The 21,561-nt window shown below is 37.9% G+C and overlaps 1 protein-coding gene, 3 non-coding genes and 1 pseudogene across 4 annotated transcripts; 3 read left to right on the top strand and 2 right to left on the bottom strand.

Moving 5' to 3' along the window:
* Positions 1–2,069: 2,069 nt before the first annotated feature.
* On the top strand, positions 2,070–2,175 carry LOC147929979 (small nucleolar RNA R71). The gene has a single exon (XR_015579001.1). It is a non-coding gene; the product is annotated as a small nucleolar RNA R71 (small nucleolar RNA).
* Positions 2,176–6,768: 4,593 nt separating this feature from the next.
* LOC147929980 (small nucleolar RNA R71) lies at positions 6,769–6,875 on the bottom strand. The gene has a single exon (XR_015578989.1). It is a non-coding gene; the product is annotated as a small nucleolar RNA R71 (small nucleolar RNA).
* Positions 6,876–11,740: 4,865 nt separating this feature from the next.
* Positions 11,741–12,544, top strand: LOC104738480 (ubiquitin domain-containing protein 7SL RNA2 pseudogene; annotated as a pseudogene).
* Positions 12,545–12,845: 301 nt separating this feature from the next.
* On the bottom strand, positions 12,846–13,151 carry LOC147929981 (signal recognition particle RNA). The gene has a single exon (XR_015579114.1).
* A 4,673-nt stretch (positions 13,152–17,824) lies between these two features.
* LOC104737437 (COMPASS-like H3K4 histone methylase component WDR5B) lies at positions 17,825–19,385 on the top strand. The gene is made up of 2 exons (XM_010457609.3): positions 17,825–18,625; positions 18,949–19,385. The coding sequence occupies exons 1-2, from the start codon at positions 17,930–17,932 to the stop codon at positions 19,237–19,239; spliced, it is 987 nt and encodes a 328-aa protein (XP_010455911.1). The 5' UTR covers positions 17,825–17,929; the 3' UTR covers positions 19,240–19,385.
* The last annotated feature ends 2,176 nt before the right edge of the window (positions 19,386–21,561 follow it).

Here is a 21,561-nt window from a genome sequence, read left to right on the forward strand (position 1 = left end):
CCTAGTTTAGTGAATTCAAGCAAGTAAACAAGGCTAAACTCATAACTGATCCCTAATAGAAATTATGAAACAATTCTATATGAAACATGATAAACAAGATCCTAATATGCAATGAAAACTATATGAACACTCTGTTTTTTTGAAAGATTTTTGTGAAAATGTTTCAATTTTTTTGGTCTTTTCTATGCAATAAATGGAATGAAAATACTAACATGGTAATGATAAAAATTTGAACTAAGAAAATAGAAAACAATGTCAAATGTCATCTCAAACCCTCTCCCAAACTTAAATTACACAGTCCTTTGTGTAAGAAAAATTTGGAAAAGGATTCAAGAATCAAGAAACAACATAAAAACAAGAAATGCAATGGTATATACAAAGATAGAGTTGGAGTATTACTTGGGATGGGCTGAGGGTGGGATTCATTTATGAAAGTGTTACCAAGTGCTTAAACTACCTTCCTAATACCTGAACCATAATACTAAAGAAAACAAGATCAAAATAACAGGAAACTTAAACCAATATGTACAAGGATACCTTTGGGACTTTCTCCCAAGTGAGCTTGTTTAAAGTCTCTAAGCTTGACTTTGCATACTTCTTATGCTTTGGAAGGGTAATAGAGAGGTGATGAAATCCCCTCAGTTCTTAAAGATTTCATTGCTCCTCTTATTCATGGGTCAAAGCTAAAAGAGCTGTTTCTGCTAACAATACTCAGACCTTGCCTTGCTTTCTTTGGAGAGGAACTTCTTTCTTTATTATGGAGCTTCTTGATTTGCCCACTTATCTCTGCATCCTTAGTTGTTAACTCCCTCACTGAATCATGTAGGATGTTGACAGTTTGAAGCTCAGACAAACCATCAGAGGAAGGATTTCTTGGCTCTTGTTGTTGGTGAATCTTGGGGATGAAGTCTGGGCATTTTGGGTGACTTGGTACCACTCGGTCGAGTGACTTAAGGTTCTCGCTCGAGTGGTAGGTCGAGTGACCTAAAATCTCTGTTTCTACCCCACTCACACCCTCAACGATTTCAGACTCAGTTTCATGACCTTTCTCTTAATGATCAATCATGAAGATATGCCCATCAATAGTTTTCTTCTTCTGCTCAAACTCTTTAACTTGTGGCTTATCCTTCATTTCAACATCTTCTAACAAAGGTTCATGACTCAAGACCATCATTGTTTTCTTATCAATAGAAGCCTTGTACCTTTTCAGCATTTGCGCTTTAAACGGTCCTGGAAATGGCAAAGGTGGCTGAAAGGGAGGAGGAATGAACTGAACCGGCTTGCTAGATTCTTGAGCAATGACTCGACCAGGCACTCGACCGTATGCATGGTCGAGTGTATGGTCGAGTGTATGGCCAAGTGGTGTCTCAAACGCAATTGTCTTCTCATTCTGCACCTCTGGTTGAAGAAAATCCTCCCCAACTTGGTTGTCACTATCCTCAGTGATCATTGTAGGTAGTTCTTTGAGAGAGATAGCTTGGGTAGTGGCATACACCTTTAGATTTTCCATTGATGCCCCATTGAGTTGTCTAGAAGAAGAAGAATCACTCTTGCTCTCTAGGTGAAGCATTCCGCAAGTTAAAGCTTCAATCTTGATATTAAGGGCACCATATGTGGAGTATATCTTGTTTTTCATCTCTGTGAGCTTCTTACTTGTTTCCATACCTCCATTAGCTTGACCTTCTAGGAATTGATGAATCATACTCCTCATCTCTTGGTCTAGACCAGAAGCTTGTTGGGGTTGTTGTGGAGGATAGACTGGAACCATAAACTTTTCATCTTCACAAACAACATGTGCTTGCTTTTGTTGGGTTAGAAGTAGTTTATCTAGCTTCTCATCTAAGGCTTGTAGTTCCTTGCTATGCCCTTCCTCAGAATCAACACCTCCCATTAAGCTGCTATCATATGCCTCATTGTAATCTCCATTAGACTGAGCAAAGTTCTCTACTAAGTCCCAACCTTCATCTACATCTTTATTCATGAAGCTTCCATTGGATGCAGTGTCTAGGAGCATCTGAAACTTGGGAAGAACACCTCTATACAAAGTATACAACAAGTATTCATTACTGAATCCATGGTGTGGGCATTGTCTCTGGTATCCTTTGAACCGCTCCCATGCTTCACAGAAAGATTCACCATTCTGTTGGAGAAAACCTGAAATTTCATTCCTCAAATGTGCAGTCCTTGAACTAGTTAAGTATTTTGCAAGGAAGACCTTCTTACAATCAACCCCAAGAGGTGATTCTTCCAGGAGGTAGAGGATTCTCCCACTGATGGGCTTTATCTCCTAGAGAAAAAGGAAACAATCTCAGCTTCAATTCATCCTCACTAACTCCATTTATATTGGTGAGGTTACAGAGCCTATCAAACTCATCAATATGTGCAAGGGGGTCTTCACTAGGCAGCCCATGAAATATGTTGCTCTTAACCATTGAGATCAGACTACTCTTGATTGTGAAGGTTGTGTTGTAGATAGGAGGAGGCACTATCCCAAATCTCTGAGTGTGTGTAGTAGGAGCATCACTATCACCAATCTTCCTTCTCCTTTGAGGTTCAATCTGATCCAGTTGGAGTTCCATTTCCACCTCTTCTTCTGTTTTTTTGAGACTCTAAACAGGTGCTCGAATAAGCACTCGACCGTTTGCTTTGAGGTACTCAGCGGAGTGCCTAGTCGAGTGGTACCTGAGAATCAAAACAGAACACCATAATAAGAAAGTGGTGAGTAATAGAATAAAAAGTAACATAGCTTAATCTTGAAACAATGAAATCTCGACTGGAACATATAAACACCCTAATGGCAACGGCGCCAATTGAATCTTGTATTTTTGTGTGGATAGACCTATGAATGAATTTATGATGAGCAAACAAACAGACTTAGGCTAAGATGTTGATGAATGATCAGATGGTATGCAAGGTGTTTCAATACCCTTATGATGTTGTAGCATAAAGGATGTCAATCCATAAAGAGTGTGATATGTAAGCAGTCAAGATGTGATCAATGCATTCAAATTAAGCCAAATATCAAGTTGATTTGTTTCTAACAACCTAATGAAAGAAATGTAAATGTAGAAGATTAAAGCAACTTAAGACAGTACTAATGCATAATTAAACAGTAGAACAAGTGCAATAAACTATGCTAAGCAATAGAAAACTACTAACAAATGCAACAAAGAGAAAACTGAAATGAAACAGAACATTACAAGAAAGTAAACTAGAGCTCGACCTAGCACTCGGTCGAGTGCATGATCGAGTGGGTGGTCGAGTGAACTTGCGGATAAGAAACAGAGACAGAGCAACAACCAAAACAGAGCAAAACTAAAGTAAATCAAACAGGAAGCAAATAACAATATTTGAACTAGGAAATTAATAAACAAGGAAAGGTCCTAAGGATGGATTCATGGGCTGGGCTCAAGCTATGGTTGTCTAGACGGATCAACAAACCTCAATCAACAAAGAGCTATCTCTAGGCAATGATCTTCTAATACATGTTAATCCATTCTCATGACAATAACAATCAAGCTAAATACTTCTTAGACCTAGCTCTCACTAGCTATTACATATAAAAGCAGGCATTAAACAACTAGATCATCAATGTCAAAAATCATTTAAAAGATCTAATCTCTTAGCATGCTTCATGATAATCTCTAGCATTAGCCTTATCTAGCAACTTAAACATTGGTGTGATGCTAAGAAGCTTAAGATCTATTCTTACCATCTTAGTATAAGAATAGCATAGAGCATATCTAATCTAGAAGAGATATTTAAACAACCAAGCTTGATCAGTTTAAGCAACCATAACTATTACCCAACCTAATCCATCCCTAAGATCCTAACCCACTAATCAGATCTAAAAATCATCATGAAGAACACAAACCCAGAAATTAATGAACCATGATTAGAAATATGAGATAAATATGAACAATTTAATACAAAGAAGTGAAAGCAAATACTCAACAGATTCAAAGTTATGAAAGTTACAAATCTATGAAAATCTAGAGAAAATATAAGAGATGATGCAATAATGTAAAAGTAGCTAAAAATGGCAAAAACTAGGTTATGAGGTGTCTATAAGGTCCTCCTTTTCGGCCACAAGTGTAAGCACATATATATAGTAAAGAGAGAGAGAAGCCCTAGTTAGCTAGAGGAAAAAATAGAAATTTGGCTGGAAGTGCTCGACCAGCATATATATATAAGAAAGGAGGATTGAAACGAACGGAGGAAACGAGTTTTGGAGATGAACAAACGAGGGGAACGCGAGGTGGTACGGAACGGTCGTCAGAACGGCCAGCAGCTAGCGACCCAAGTAATGGTTTGCTAGAAGAGATGGAAACGAGGATGGATCGAGTGACGACACACGAGTGTTGGCTCTACTCGTGATACAGCCGAGCTAGGAGATTACAAACCCGGTTCGTGAATCTGCTAGGATTTCTCAAGAGCTAGTCCCGGACTGAAGCTAAAGAGAGAGATCAGAAAAGAAACAAAGAATCACTCTTTGGGAAATTAATTCAATTCAGGTCTGAAGATTGTGGCTAAGAGATAGAGAGGTATAAATAGTTTGAGGGTTTATGATATCTTGTGTTTTTGTTGAGTTTTAAGCCTTGTTTTTGCATAGTTTTGTTTCATAATCTTGTCATTCTAGGTTGTTTTAGGAGCATATGCATCTAGTGTCTCATTTCTCAGGTTCTTGGAGTAATCTCACTACATTTGGAGCATTTGGACTTTTTTTGATGCAAAGAAGCAATAAGATTGGAGTTGGAGAAGTGACCACGAACAGGAGACACCAGCGGCCAAGATCATCGGCCAAACCATGGTCGTGGGAGACCATCCAGCACCACCATCGGCCAAAAGCCAACTGATTGAACTCACTTGGACCACGAACAGGAGACACCAGCGGCCAGGACCAGCGGCCAAATCGTGGCCGTGTGACTTCCAGCGGCCAAGTGACGGCCGATTGAAGCCGGAGACGCAGGAGATCAAGGGCTACCAGCGGTCAAGTGATGGCCGATTGAAGCCATCGGTCAAAGCCAGAGGCCAAACCACGACCGATTGAACTCTCCACGACGAGAACATGAGCCATCAGCGGCCACCACCATCGGCCAGAAGCTGGCCGGTTCATACTTGTTTTGATTTTTATCCGGGTTTGACCCAGTTTGTTTTGGGTTGACCCGGGTTCCCTTCTATTTTCCTATAAATACTCTAATCCTATTAAGGGGAGACTTATCTTTTGTTTATCTCTTGTTTAGCAGCCACTTAGGGTTCTTAAGCTTATCTACTCTTGGTTTGTTGAATGATTGAGTACTTCTAAGTTTTTAATAGTAATTTCTCTTTCAAATCTCTTAAGCTATAATCTCTTATCATGATTTCGCAAAGATCAAACCATTTCCTTTGTGTGATCATGATGATGAGTGAGTAGATCTTTTAGAACTTTGGGCTAGGTAGATTAGGGATATAGATGATTGATCCTTGATGTCTAGGGCTTTATTTATGTGTTTCCTATCTTGTTTGGTGTTTATAATGCTAGATCAGCTTTGATCATGTTGATTCTAGACTTTAGGAATTTCATGCCCAGAAGGTGTTTGAAGAAATTCCTGAACCAAACTATTCAAGAGATTTACATTCCTAGCCAATGGAAATTGATGATTAGGGTGCTTAGTGGTATTGAGACTTGTTCTTAATGCATGCTTGCCTTGTGATTGCCTTTGGAAAAAGTTGATTATCACTTGGTTAGCATAGGAATCTCTATCATGGAAATGGATTGATTTGCATTAGTGTTCTTAGCCATAGGATTGTTCTTGATTGTTGCTTAGACATCTAGGATTGGTTATCTATCTCCCAAGTCAATTACCTTGCCCAAGGTTCACTTGCTTAATCTTGATTTAAAGTTTGTTGCTAGTTGTGTTCTGTTTCTTGAGTTTGTATTGCTTTGAATTTGTTTTGTTGCCTTTCTTTGATCTGTTTAGTTAGTTAAGACTATTACAATAAACCAATTCCTGTTTAATAATAGATTAAGCATCTTTGTGCATTCCTAGTGTGTTGATTAATGCAGATTGTGGATTGATAATTTAATTGAAGTAAAAATACTACATCAATTTGGCGTCGTTGCCCATTTGCATTCAATTTGACCATTAGGATTTTAACTTTGCTTGAGCCTATTCATTTTCTTTACATTGTTACTTACTTGGTTTGCTTTGGTGGTTTGAATTCTCTTTTGCAAGGTGTATGAACCTGAGAAGTCAAGGCCAAGCGGACTTGATTGAGCGGGTTGACGACATCTACCGTTTAGAGCGAGAGAATCGCCGGTTAGCAAGACAAGCTATGGACAACAACCCTCTTCCTCCTGCTGGTCATAATAGAAATGACCAGCCCAATGATGATAGAGTTCCTCACCATGAACCAAGACAAGCTCCTCTCATTAGAGCCTATGATGCACCAAATGTCAATGGACATAGAACTGGTATTAGAGCTCCACCAGTTGAGAACAATCACTTTGAGATCAAAGCCAGTCTTATTAACATGGTGCAAGGATCAAAATTTCATGGTTTGGCAATGGAAGACCCCATTGATCACTTAGATCAATTTGATAGGTTTTGTGGGACTGTTAAGATCAATGGTATCTCTGAAGATGCCTTCAAGCTTCGCCTCTTCCCATTCTCTCTTGGTGATAATGCTCACATTTGGGAGAAGAATCTGCCTCACAACACCATTACCTCTTGGGATCAATGTAAGAAGGCTTTCCTCTCAAAATTCTTCTCTACTACAAGAACAGCAAGGTTAAGAAATGAGATATCAAGCTTTTCTCAAAAGGGAAATGAGAGTTTTTGTGAAGCATGGGAAAGATTCAAGGGATACATCTCTCAATGTCCACGTCATGGTTTCTCCAAGGAGTCACACTTGAGTACACTCTATAGAGGAGTTTTTCCTAAGTATAGGATGCTACTTGATACAGCAAGCAATGGGAACTTCTTGGGTCAAAATGCTGAACAAGGAATGTTGTTGGTTGAGAATCATGCTCAAAGTGATTGTAACTATGGAGAGGACTATGATAGAATTCCAAGGGACTATACTTATATGAATGAGCAGCACCGCAAGGAGATTAAAGCTTTGAATGACAAGATGGATAAGATGATTATGGCAAATCAAAAGCAAGTTCACTTTGTCAATGAATGTGAACTTTATCAAGAAGGTATGGAAGCTTGTGTTGAAGGTCAACAGGAGGTCAATTATGTAGGTGGCCAAGGGTATAACAAGTTCAATCCTAATTACCGCAACCACCCAAACCTCTCTTACCGCAGCACCAATGTGGAGAACCCACAAGATCAGATTTATCCACCACAAAAACCTCCTGGTTTTCCTTCTCAACTCAACTATCCGCCTAAACCTCAAGGGAACTAACAAGCTAATCCTCAAACCTATTCCCAACCTCAGCAACAATTGAATGAACCACACCCTCAAAGACAAGTAGATGACACAACTGCTCTACTTAAACAAATCCTAGAAGGCCAAGGGAGAAGTGTCATTGAACTTGCCACACAAATGAAGAACATGCACAACAAGGTTGAGAATGTTTTTGGTGAGTTAAATGCTAAGATTGAGAGGTTGCAAACAAAAGTCCAGGGCCAAGCTTCTTCCTATTCAACAAGACAAATGGGATCTCTACCGGGAAAACCAGAACCAAACCCAAAAGAGTTTTGCAATGCCATCTTCAAGGAAGAAGTGAACAGGGTTACTAGTATGAGTTTCAAAAAATCAAAAATGGATCACCATGCTGATGAGAATGAAAAGTCTATTGAAGAGATCTCTGCTCTTCTATATGGTTCTGCTGGTGAGAGTTTGGTGGTTGCTAAGGTTGAGAAAACTGAGGGAGGCTCTAAGGGTAATGAGATAGTCACCAAGAAGGTTGAAAAGAAAGATGCACCAAGTGTTGATCTTCCTCTTTATAATCCTCCACTTCCATTTCCCCAAAGGATTCTTACAAAGGCTAAAAAGAAAGTGCTATCAAGTTTCAAAGCTGATATGAATAGAGTTGGAGCCCATTTGCCTTATGTGGATAGCTTGTCTCAAGTTCCTCTCCATATAGAGTTCATCAAAGCTATTCTAGCAAACAAGGAGAAGGTGGAAGAAATCATGAGAATCTTTGATTCACCAAGGGAACAAAAACTTGAACCAAACCCCCTTTCCAAACTTGAGATCCAGGCATATTTACTATACCTTGCTCACTTTCCAAAAACACTTTCCACCAATAAGAAGATCATGGGAAAGTCAATCATGTTTGAAAAACAAGATGAGAAGCTGATGAAACTGAAGGCAGTCAAATTGGAGAAAATTGAGAAATAGAAGGGAGTGAAGATTGTGAAAACGAAAGGTGGAAAACCAAATGAGGATCTCATAAGGTGGACAATGGAGATACCAAAGAATCAGAATATGCAGCGAACTGAGTCGCTAAAAATCAAGTGTCAAGTGGAGGATGTTGGCCTAATAAAACTGCGGGCAGATTTAAAACTTACGTTAGGGTTGGCTTTTAGTTTTTTTTTTTTTTTTCCAATAAACTACATTTACTATGGATAAGATTAGTAGAATTCTCTTCTATTATAATATACTTAGTAATTTGTTTAGTATTTGTATTTTTTTTTAAAAGGCAACATCATATCAATAAAAAAACCACTTTTCCCGCCATATATTGAATCATTAGACTATACACTAACCTGATAAGCTCTGCTGATTCAACAGAATCTCCAACCAATTTTCCCCTATTGTTGTCATATTAAAGAAAAACATAATGTTAATAACAGTGGAAAAGCTAAAATATGACTAAGTACATCATAACTTTATGTACAATGATCATCTCGTAAAAACACAATACTTCTGATTTCTTATATAGCTCAGCTACGCGAATGAATTCTGTTAAGAAATCTAAATCTTATTACTTTATTTGTTACAAGTAATCAACTTATTCCTATTTTTAAGGTAGCAACAACCATGTGTTTAGAAAATTACGATTAGGTTGTTAAGATAGTAACCACATTAACCTATATTATATAGATCTAATACTAGATGGAGATAATATAAACTAGATGTTCATCATTCCTTTCACGTTTTGTTATTTTGATCGAAAACAAAAAGTGTCATAACAAAGGTAGAGTATTTGAGATATTTGGGATACACTATACGTCTATATAGTAACTTCTTCCCTCTGTTTTATAGTATGAAGAAGAGGAAAACACCATCGAGTGAACAATGCAAACAGAATGCGGGAGAGATGATGGATAAGGATGTGTCAAAAACTAACCCAGAGAATACAAACCCCCAACCTCAGTCTATCCATACATCCACTACATTTTCTAATAGAAACATTTTTGGAAGAATATTGCAGGATATAACTAACCTGCCGAAAGGTTCAAAATCGCCTGCTCCAGCTTCTTTATGCAGCATTGTATCTACCAAAACTACCTGCAGTCCACTGATACTAGGTACTATAGAGAACTTAAGTTTTGAGAGATTTTTTTAAGCTAAATAAAAGTGAGTTGTGCTTTTAATTCTTGTGTTTTTTACAAACCTTTGTTCTATATTTGGTATCAGAGCCTGAATCTTTGGGCAAGAAATCATGTCAGAGATTACCGTAGCTACACCATGACCTAAGGAAGGAGGAGGATCTCCCTCTATTGTTTGTCCAATGCTAACGTCGACTAACTACACTGTTTGGACAATGAAGATGAGAATTGCTCTCCGAGTACACAAAGTTTGGGATGCCATCGAACTTGAAACCGAACAAATTGATCCAGAGCAAAACGATATAGCCATGGCTCTTTTGTTTCAATCAATACCTGAAAGCTTAACACTACAGGTTGGAGAACTAGATACAGCTAAGAAGATGTGGGATGCAATTCGGTCGAGAAACATTGGAGCTGAAAGAGTTCGGGAAGCTAGACTTTAAACTTTGATGGCAGAATTTGAAAAACTGAAGATGAAAGAATCTGAAAACATTGATGATTTTTCGAGAAAGTTAGCTACGATTTCATCAAAGTCAGCAGCCCTAGGAGCTAACATAGAAAAGTCGAAGATAGTCAAAATATTTCTTAGTAGTCTTCCCCGAAAAAAATTTATTCAGATAGTTGCTTCTCTAGAAGTGCATTCTTTTTCAGATTTCTATGGATATACGTACAACGCTATTTGTTCAATGCTATTTTAAGTAACATTTGTGCACACGAAATCAGTTGAGAATAAATTAAAGTACTTCATACAACTGGAAATGAGAAATGATGAACTAAAAGTATATTTTATTTAAGCTAAAGAAGAGAAGCTTGTATGTTCTTTGACTGACCTCATGACAAAAAGAGTGCTTAAAGATTTCAAAATGACCCAAATATTATATGATTAATCTATGCCTTTGACCCCATGCAATGCATAATCATTTTTTCATGTAATCTTAACTATTTTCTATTTTTATTTCATTTTTTTGTCTTTCAAAATGGCTAAGGAAAAAAAGTCTAGATAAGCACAACCACAGAGCCGTGCCTAGAGATGAGAAGGCCGGAGGCGGCATCCTAAAAAAAACTTATAATAATAATGACATCTTTAGTGAACAAAGAATCGAAATAAAAATAAAATATTATTTCTAAAACATATTTTTTGTTTTCAAAGATTGTTTACCAAAATTTCAAAACCAGTGTTTTATACCATTGAGTTAGGGACATAACTCATATATAACTAAAAAATGTTATCAATTACTACCTAATATGAGTAATCAAGCGACTTTGTATCAACTAATTGTTTTTATTTCAATATTTCTTTTTAATTTCTAACAACAATACTAATTTCAAAAGTAAAAAAAATAACAAACTCAATTTATTAAAACATCACGTTTAGAACTTACAAGGGTTAAGAGAAAAATAATAAAAGCATTTACTCATTTTGAACGTTTCTACTTTCTATAATAAAACTTTGTCGTAAATTCACATTGTAAACAAACTCATAAGCTATTGAATGTTATTTCTTAAAATGGGACCGGAGGCGAAGGCTTCATATTGCCTAACGTAGGCACGGCTCTGCCACTAATCAATATCCACGGTATACTATACATTTTTTTTTAATAAAAACTTGATAATAAAACTTACTTAATACAAGTGAAAATAAGAATGATGAACTAAAAATATATTTTATACTAAAGAATTTGAAAAACTACATATAAAAAACAATATAGTTTGATAATTCGTTTTTTTTTTTTTTTTTTTTAAATTGTTTATCTGCAACTATGTTACTATTCTGATGTTGAAATAGAAAACAATGTAATTTCGTTTTAGGTGAAAAAACTCTTAAATGTTCTTACAATAATATGTCAAGGTCTCACTACCAAAAAAATAAAAATATGTCAAGGTCTTCAAATAATATTTCTTTGGCACGCCAAACATGTACATCTCCGCACCAAGTATTGTTTGTAAACGATTTTTCTACTAATTAGCTCGTTTGAGCTGATTTGTTGTTGACAAAAAAAACAAAAAAAAGTCTTCAAATAATATTTTTAATCAAAACACCGCGTTTTAATCCATTTCAGGAATGGTTAACCTAACCGTTGGATCATATCAGTAAGGAGAGCAATTGACGGTTAAGATTCGTCGACTAGAGGCTTAAAGTGATATTTAAACCAACTTTACGGTTAAACACTGATCTCGTCACAAATGATCACTCACTTTCTCTGTATCTCTCTTCTTTGCTCCATTGATCTTGAAACACCATTGATACGATTATGAAGTTGACCATCGAAACTGAACGTGGCTCATCGTTCTCCATTTTTGTTGGTTTCTTGGATACAGTGTTAATGGTGAAACAGAGGATCGAGAAGTCTCAAGGTATCCCTGTTCGCAAACAAACCCTTTTCTTCCAAGGCAAGTATCTTCATGACCGCTCTGAGATACGATTATGGTATGTCGGAGACAACTCTCATCTCTTTCTCTACGTCTCTCCTGACGAGAAGCCTAATCAGAAGAAGAACGATCAAACCAAGCAATCTCCATCAAAGCCAGTTGATGGGTTCGTTAACAAACCATTCCAAAAGATCACGGCGACAAGAATCGACAACGGATCATCACGACCGTTTTATTCACTTGATGAATTACTTGCCCCTCAAGATTTGCCCCTTGTGACGGTTGGAACTGGAAGCAGCACAAGAAGCAGGAATCAAGAACCCAAGAAATGTTCATCGTCAGACTTAGTCAAAGAGGCCGTCATCAACATTACTCCAGATTGGCCTTTGAGGAAGAAGAGAAAGATCATCCCGTCGATAAAGATGACAGTATTTGTGAAGACAATTGACGAGACCAGGATGATTCCAGTGGAGGTTAACGCAAATGATGAAGTTGAAGAACTGAGGAAAGAGCTGGGTAACTTGCAAGACAAGGGTGAATTAAATCTGCCTCAGGAAGGGTATTACTTTATAGTCAGAGGGCGAACAATGATTGAAACTGAGTCATTCATGTGGAACCTTGTTGCTGACGGCGATACAATTCAGCTTAAACTCTTTGTAGCCTCCTCTTACTATCACAGTAATTGATTAAGATCACTCTGCAAAGAGTAAACACTGAGTGTGTATTAAGGTATGAACCAAAATTTCTTATTAAGATGTTGTATCAAACTGGTGCTGCGGATACTTGACAAGTTCTCATTAGGGTTCAACTCTCTGCAGTCTCCTCTTTCTTAAAGTCTTTTGCTTTGTTCAAAGTTTGCTATCTGTTTCATAGCTTTTGGTCATTGTATGTGTTCCCTCTTAAACGCATAAACCCTAACTAACCAAGCCCAAAACAAAAAGCATAAATGTGATGGCTTAAAACGATGTAAATTTAAAAGGGGGGAAAAAAAATGGTGGTTCAGCTGAGATCGAACCAGCAGGCCATAGTGGTTCTGGGCGGCGCTGAGCTGTAATCCGTCCACTGCTGTAAGCGGTAAGTAATCGCTGCTCTGTGAAGCCAGCCTCACGCATTGCCCTCCAACTTTAGAACCCGCCTGAGCCGAGCCTTCGCTCAACCCACACGGACTACTCACAGCTTGGACTGGGCAGCTCAGAAACATGCCAACACCAGAACCGACCTGAGGAACCGAACCAGTGTCCCACCATCTTATAGTCCCCACTTGGGTTACAAGCTCTCGTTACTTAGCTCGACGTTGTACATTCCATTTGGTGTCATATATAAACAAACACAAAATGAGTAGAGTGACCGATGTGGGACAAAAGACCTACATTTCGTTTTGATTAGTTATATGACTTATGAGTTAATGTGGGCCAAATCCAGAAAAGAGCAATCAATCAAACTTCTTCATTTCAAGCTCTCTCTATATTCTCCACAAAGCTTTACAATAAGGTTATCAAAATGAAAATTTTGAAAGGCCTTGATTATCTGGCATATATATACGTACTAATTTTTGATCAACTGTCAAATTTTTGTTGCAAAATTATGCAAACACTTGGTCATGCCAAACAAGAGAACTCACATTCCAAACACATTGTGTGTCTAGGTGGCATCAAAAGAGGATGCATCTTTTACTTTTCTAGGAGAAAAATAAATATTATCCTCTTGCAACATCAATGGAAATGCTGTAATCTGTAAATAGAAATTTCCACATCTTCACTAGATAAGTAGATATCTTTGCAGTCTCCTCAATATAAAAATCTTGTTCGTTAAGAGTTTAAGACCAATCTCATACCGAGGCTCAACTCTCTGCAATCTTTTACTTCCTTATTGATCGTCTCTTGCTTCTTGCAAAAACATATTAAGAAGATATAAGACATGTAATTACCTATTTATTCCATTTAATTACACACACACACCTACAAAAGTTGTCTCGTCTTGCAAAAGTTGTATTCAAACAAAAAAAAAAGCTTCTTTTTACATTAAATGCATCCTTATGCCAAAACACAGCTGAAATATTAGAAACATATAACGTTAAATGCATGTTGACAACCAAATCTGGAGGCCATCCCCAAACTTAGATGTCCGTTTCTGGAGGGAGAGGAGTTTATTACGAATCAAACGGTCTAGATACCGGATTAGATGATCAGGTGTGCTGGACATATCACCGTGCCGCCGCCGATTCATTGCCATCCAGATTGTGTGAACCGCAGCCTGGAAGAGAAGACGCAGTAGGAAGCTATTAGTACCTTTAAGGGTGTGACCAGAGAGCAGAACCAGAATTTGAGTGAAGCAACCGGTATAATGCCGGGACATAAGCTGGCGGGAGAGAGCCTGCCAGATCCGAGCAGTGTAAGGACAACCAAAGAACAAGTGCGGTAGTGTTTCCAAGGGAGCCGTGCAGAACACACAACCTGGATTCACGCCCCTGTTCCAAGCTAACATTCGATCTCCCGTGGTAAGTCGACTCTGAACTGCAAGCCAGAGTATAAAAGCATGTTTTGGAATCGAATTAGAAAACCAGACTCCCTTATACCAACTGACTCGTAAGCCCGAAACTCGAAGCTGCTGCCAAGTCTCAGAAGTAGAGAAACTAGGCAAGAACGTAGCATCCGAACGTCTCCAAAGGGCCTTGTCCTCAAATGCATTATCACGTCGGGCACGCAAATGAGTAATCTCTGTTTCCAACCGATTCAGCAGAACCGAACGATGGTGGCGTGCTGTGTGCGTTTACAGAACCATAGAAACAGATGCATTAACCATAGAAACAAATACACATGATTTCTCTTCTGGTGTGTATATTTGCAAACAAAAACTTTAGACGTTTTTCAGGGCCTAGGGTTCCTTCCTTTTCTTGAGATAGGGTTTTGAATAAGCTGTGGTTATGTTTCTCAGGTGTCAGCCATGGACGATAATGCTAACGGGTCTATCAATATTGGCATGTGGCTGGGTTATACTACATTTGGTCTTAGTTTCATCGCTTGTTGTTGGTTTAATTGGCGCTTGGTGTTACATTTTCCTCTATAGCTATCCATAGGTATGAATGAATCTGTTAACTCGACTAAAATCTGTTAATGACTAAGTCTGAGTGAATAAATATCTTGTCCTAACTTCTTCAGGCAATGCTAGTTTCTATAATGTTAACAAAACAGGACTTACTTTTTTGGTCTTATTGAGCATTCCTTGGCCTTGTATTTGAGGTATGATGGTTTTATGTTCTTTGGTTGTCAAATTGGTTATTCAGTCGTATTCAGAAATGATTTCTGAAAGAAGGAAAAAGAGTATCTGATGGCTTTGAAGATATATACGACAAAAACAAGACTTCATAGTAGGATCTTCCCCAATCCTCTCTATATAACATTCGTTTCTTGCATAAATCTTTCCCTCTTGTATAATAACAGTCATCAATGGCGAGGCTATAAGGTTATCTCTAAAATCTTAGCTAATCGCCTTAAGCTTATCCTCCCAAAATTCATTTCCGGTAATCAGTCAGCCTTTGTCAAAGACCATATGTTGATCGAGAATGTGTTTCTTGCAACGGAGCTGGTTAAAGACTATCATTAAGACTCAATTTCTGCAAGATGTGCTATCAAGATTGACATATCCAAAGCTTTTGACTCAGTCCAATGGCCTTTCCTTCTGACCACTCTGTTAGCATTGGGTTTCCCTTCTACGTTTATCCACTGGATACGACTTTGCATCACTACTGCTTCCTTCTCCGTCCAGGTCAATGGGGAGTTAGCGGGCTATTTTCAGAGTTCCAGGGGTTTAAGGCAGGGTTGCTCCCTCTCGCCTTACCTATTTGTTATTTGTATGGAGGTCCTTTCAAAGATGTTGGACAAGGCTGCTGGTGCAGGACAATTCGGTTACCATCCGCGTTGTAAGGACTTGGGGTTAACACACTTAAGTTTTGCTGATGATATTATGGTTTTATCAGACGACAAATTTCGTTCTGTTGCTGGTATTGTGGAGGTCTTTGATCAATTCTCCAAAAAGTCAGGTTTGCATATAAGTATGGAAAAATCAACGTTGTATTTCGCGGGACTTTCTGACTCAACTAGTCAAGCTATGGCCGCTCAGTTTAGCTTTGCGATTGGCCAATTGCCTGTACGGTATTTGGGGTTGCCCCTGGTCACTAGATGTTTAACACTGGCGGATTGCTCTCCATTGTTGGAGCAGCTCAAGAAATGTATCAGCTCTTGGACTGCACGGTACCTCTCTTTTGTTGGACGTTTCAACCTTATCAGTTCTATTATTTGGGGTATTTGTACTTTCTGGTTAGGTGTTTTTCGTCTACCTCGAGAGTGTATATGGGAAATTGACAAGCTTTACTCAGCTTTTCTTTGGTCCGGTGTAGAGATGAATCCTAACAAAGCTAAAATATCTTGGGACGCTGTTTGTAAGCCAAAAGTACAAGGGGGTCTAGGCCTTCGGAGTCTGAAAACTGCAAACGATGTATGTTGCCTCAAGTTGGTCTGGCGTATCGTTTCTCAAGGGGATTCTCTTTGGGTCAAATGGCTTCATAAATATCTGATTAAAGGAAAATCCTTTTGGTCCTGCAAGGAGACTGCACTGGGATCATGGATATGGCGGAAAATACTAAAGTATAGAGAGTTGGTGGCATCTTTTTGTAAAGTGGAAGTCGGGGATGGAAACCTCTGTTCATTATGGTATGATAATTGGTCACCTTTAGGACAGCTGATTAATCTTACAGGGGACAGAGGTATCATCGAGCTCGGCATACGTAGGCATGCGACCCTTGCTGAAGCTTGGTCTTCCCGTCACCGGCGACGACACCGCCAAACTTATTTGAACTCGATAGAAGATGCTCTACACTCTTAGCATCAGTCTCGCACATAACAGCCGGATCTCGTCTTGTGGCGAGGGAAGAATGATATCTATAGACCAAAGTTCTCTACTACTGACACTTGGAATCACATCCGTCCTTCTTTTAGCCTAGTACCATGGCACAAAAGCGTCTGGTTCACGCATGCGATCCCTAAGTATGCATTCTGCTTATGTTTGGCGATTCAAGACCGTTTATCCACGGGTGACAAAATGATACGGTGGAACAGGGGAAACTCAGGGAATTGTGTTCTGTGTACGCGCTGTTTGGAGACTAGGGATCACCTTTTTTCTCTTGCAGCTATTCTTCTGGAGTGTGGGTAGCTATTGCTCAAGGCATATTCAAGAATCAATATTCAACAGACTGACAAACAATCCTTCACCTCACTTCAGGCAATCAGCAAAATAGACTTCAAGGTTACCTCACCCGGTATACTTTTCAGATTGTGGTTCATTCTCTGTGGTGGGAACGCAACAGAAGACGACATGGCGAATCTCCTACAATTGCATGCCATCTAGTTAAGCGCATCGAAAAAGAGATTCGAAATCAACTCTTAGCTCTTCAGCAACTGGGTGACCGACGGTATGACGAGGGCTTGCTCTTATGGTTGAGCACTAGGCGGTGATCTGTGGTTCTCTTTTTCCATCTCAATTTTTAGCTTCTGTAATCAAATATACGATGCACTAGTTATACCAACGTTATTTTTTCTTTGAATCTAATTTAACATTATATTCAAAAAAAAAAAAAAACACAGTCATCAATGGGTTTAGCTCAGTTCAGTTTTTCATTCACAAATCACAGATGTTTGGATACAATCTTGCCAAGCTCTTGATTTCAAACACCTATTAGTTGGCATTAAAAAAAAAAAAATCGAATTGAACCGAGAATAATCAAACCGAAATCAAACCAGCTATACTGAAGCCAGTAATTGGCATCGAACCAACTAAACCAAAAACAATATCAAAAATCGTATAGTAAATTATAATTGAACCAAATTAACTAAATATAATTTCAGTTTTAATCGTGGTACAAACAATAACCCAACCTGAACCGAACCAATTTGAGCCCCTAGCATGATTTATCAAAATCGATACAACATCCAAACCGAACCGAATGTATACATTGTAGTACGCTTCTGAAACGTCTTCACTGAGATATTTGGTTAATCCGACGACGAGAGACGGCGATGGCAAGCGGCGGTAACGGAGCGGGTAACGGAGGAGCCGGTAACGCAGGAGGAAGCGGAAACGTTCCGATGTATAAACCATACCGTCACCTGAAAACCCTAGAAGGTCACACGGCGGCGATCTCATGCGTAAAATTCTCCAACGACGGCAACCTTCTCGCCTCCGCTTCCGTAGACAAAACCATGATTCTCTGGTCAGCTACGAATTACTCTCTCATCCACCGTTACGAAGGTCACTCTAGTGGTATCTCCGATCTAGCTTGGTCTTCTGATTCGCATTACACTTGCTCTGCTTCTGACGATTGCACGCTTCGAATCTGGGACGCTAGGTCTCCGTATGAGTGTCTCAAGGTTCTTAGAGGTCATACGAACTTTGTCTTCTGTGTTAATTTCAATCCTCCGTCGAATTTGATTGTGTCTGGTTCTTATGACGAGACGATTCGGATTTGGGAGGTTAAAACTGGCAAGTGTGTTAGGATGATTAAAGCTCATTCGATGCCGATCACGAGTGTGCATTTCAATCGGGATGGATCGTTGATTGTTTCGGGAAGTCATGATGGTTCTTGCAAGATTTGGGATGCTACTGAAGGAACTTGCTTGAAGACTCTTATTGATGATAAGACTCCTGCTGTTTCTTTCGCCAAGTTCTCGCCTAATGGGAAGTTTATACTCGTTGCTACTCTCGATAGCACTCTCGTAAGTTCTTAAACTTCTTGTTGCTTTAATCTTGATATATTATTGGTTTGCATCGTGTTTGATTTGAGATATGAACAAAGAAGTTAAGACTCTGACTATTGTCGTCTAGTCTTTTGATGGATTCTTGCATTTGGTTGATCTTGAGAACATTTTTTGATACAGTAGAAGTAATGGGTTTCTTGCATTTGTGTTATTTGCTGATCTTGAGAACATTTTGATACAGAACAAATTGAATGTGAGACTGACTAGTACATTCTCTTGTAATGCTAGTTACTACTAATGGATTGATTTGTTTTTGTACAATGTGGGATAAAAACCAACAGAAGCTGTCGAACTATGCGACGGGGAAGTTTCTTAAAGTGTACACAGGACATACCAACAAAGTATTCTGTATCATATCGGCGTTTTCTGTAACGAATGGGAAGTACATCGTGAGTGGATCAGAGGACAAGTGCGTGTATCTGTGGGATCTTCAGCAGAAAAATATACTGCAGAGACTAGAAGGCCACACGGACGCAGTGATCTCAGTGAGTTGCCATCCGGGTCAGAACGAGATCGCTTCATCTGGTAATCATATGGATAAAACTATCAGGATTTGGAAACAGGATGCTTGAGAAATTGCTTAGAACTATGTGTATATATGTAAGGAAACTATGGAAACAAGAATAGTTAAGATTGCTTATAACTGATTTGTTGTTACACGTTATTTTGGTGTTTCGGAATGGGATGTAAATCTCTTGCAAGTTGATGAGTATTCTTATTCTATGGTGTTCTCCTCGCCGTATTAAAACCTTTTTTTTTATTAAGTTCTCCTAAAAGAATCTTTGTTGAGAAAACTACGAGGAAGTTGGGGTTTGCAGAAAGATGGATCCAATGAATGTTTGGGGAAGCACATGACATGAACCAGCTAGCTCCAAAACGAATTCAAGAGTAGAATTACTTAGTCACCAAGCGTTGCAAATATTACCAACAAGAGAGAAACTATCTCAAAAAGGCTGACTGAAACAAATTGAAAGTCTAAATATATACTTTATCTTACAGATAAGTTTTGCGCTATATTATGGCCTTCGAACCATTTGATGCAAAGTTGGCTTAACGAGCAGATGTGAGGAAGCGGGAGCAATACTAGGTTGAGACAGAAAAAAAAAAGAGCTATTTGGGGTTTTAGTCCATTTTCAAAACATAATTAGAAAACTAGTACATTTACTATTTATAATTATAAGAAACCACGTTGACCACTATTTGGCTCAGTTTCATTCTTTTTTTTGCCATTCAATAACATTTGAAATTACATGTCATGCCACTGAGTATTTTACAAATAATTTACATAAAATAAAACTTTTTCTTTCTTTGTTTTTTATGTTTTAATCGTCTTCTCCGCTACACCAAGCCAAAGATAATGATTTCTCTCATTCATTCATGATTACACAATTTGCCAAAATAACAGATCACAAAAGTTTAATTGAGAAAGATTAAATACTCCTCCTTTAAATCCCAAATGAGCAAGCTTTGTTCTTCTTCTATCTCTTGATCCATCACTTTCTTCAACAAACTAATTTTCATCTCATGATCTTTTCTTCAATAATTCAATCTTATTTTTTTTGTTTACAATCACTTTTCTTCCATTCCTCTTTGAAAATGACTGATACCAAGAGAAAAACCATGTTAAACATCGGATTAGGTTATAAATTTCTAAGTTAATGATAGATTTATGAATTTTGCTTAACTTTAAAGAGAAAACTATAAGAAAAAGAAAAAAAAATTACAGCCATCGGCTGCGGCGTTAGGGTTTCGCTGGGAAGAAGAAGCCACAAGGGTAATTACAATTTTATCCCCTAATTTAAACAAATTTTAAAAATTAACATCTAATGTGGTTTGAACCCACAACATTGTAGTAAATTGAACAGCTTTAACCACTGTGCTATTATAACTTTCAACAATTATTAGCAATTTTAATTTTATATAACCTATTTACACAGAAAATTAATGTTTTTTGGACAATATTTTTGTTCTTACAACTTAGTAAATATACAAATATATTCATACAACTTTTATAATTACAGATATATAAACATATATACATTTTATTTGAAATCATTAAAAACGTACACAAATATTGTTGGATAGTTTGAATCTATTTAACATGTTGATGGTTTAAACCGTACAACTTATTAAGTGTACAGATGTAATGATCTGTACACACATTTTAATCCGTACACTCATTTAGTGTACAGACGTATATTTGAATTGTAACATATATATGTATATATAAATCCGTACAACTAAAATATGTGTATTTTTCTGTACACCTAACAAATTGTACGAATGTCTTTTTGTGCAATTGCCAATTTGTAATTTTACATCCGTACACTCGACTCCACTCTCTCATCTATCTTGCTTCTTTTCTATTATAGAAATAGTAAAAAAAACATATATTTCTCTTATTACAAATACTAAATTTATAAGATTGTATACAATATATACATATATATTGGGCTTGTCCGTTTGGTTGACGCAGGCGGCTATGGATGCGGCAGCGGCTGCGTTTACGTTTTAAATCGCTGAATCGAAACAACGTTTAAAAATGTTAGACGCGGGTTGCAGCGTTTGCCGCAGCGTCTTGACGCAGGTACCTGTGACAAGCAAACGAACAAACATACATGCGTCTGCCGCAGCCGCAGGTACCTGCGTCAACCAAACGAACAAGCACATTGTATACTATCTTAGCTGTACAAATACATTGTACACTAAATGAGATGTACGAATATATATATATATATATATATATATATAGTACACATAATGCGATGTTCGGATTATATCTTTACACCTACTAAATTGTACAAATAAAAAAAATATGAAATATATTTAAAATTATCAAACAAAATGCATATCAAATAATAAAGAAAAAAACATAATTTTTTATGTATGTGTAC

The sequence above is a fragment of the Camelina sativa genome, chromosome 13 (genome assembly GCF_030686135.1).
Source record: "Camelina sativa cultivar CO46 ecotype springtype chromosome 13, ASM3068613v1".
NCBI classification, from domain to species: Eukaryota; Viridiplantae; Streptophyta; class Magnoliopsida; order Brassicales; family Brassicaceae; genus Camelina; species Camelina sativa.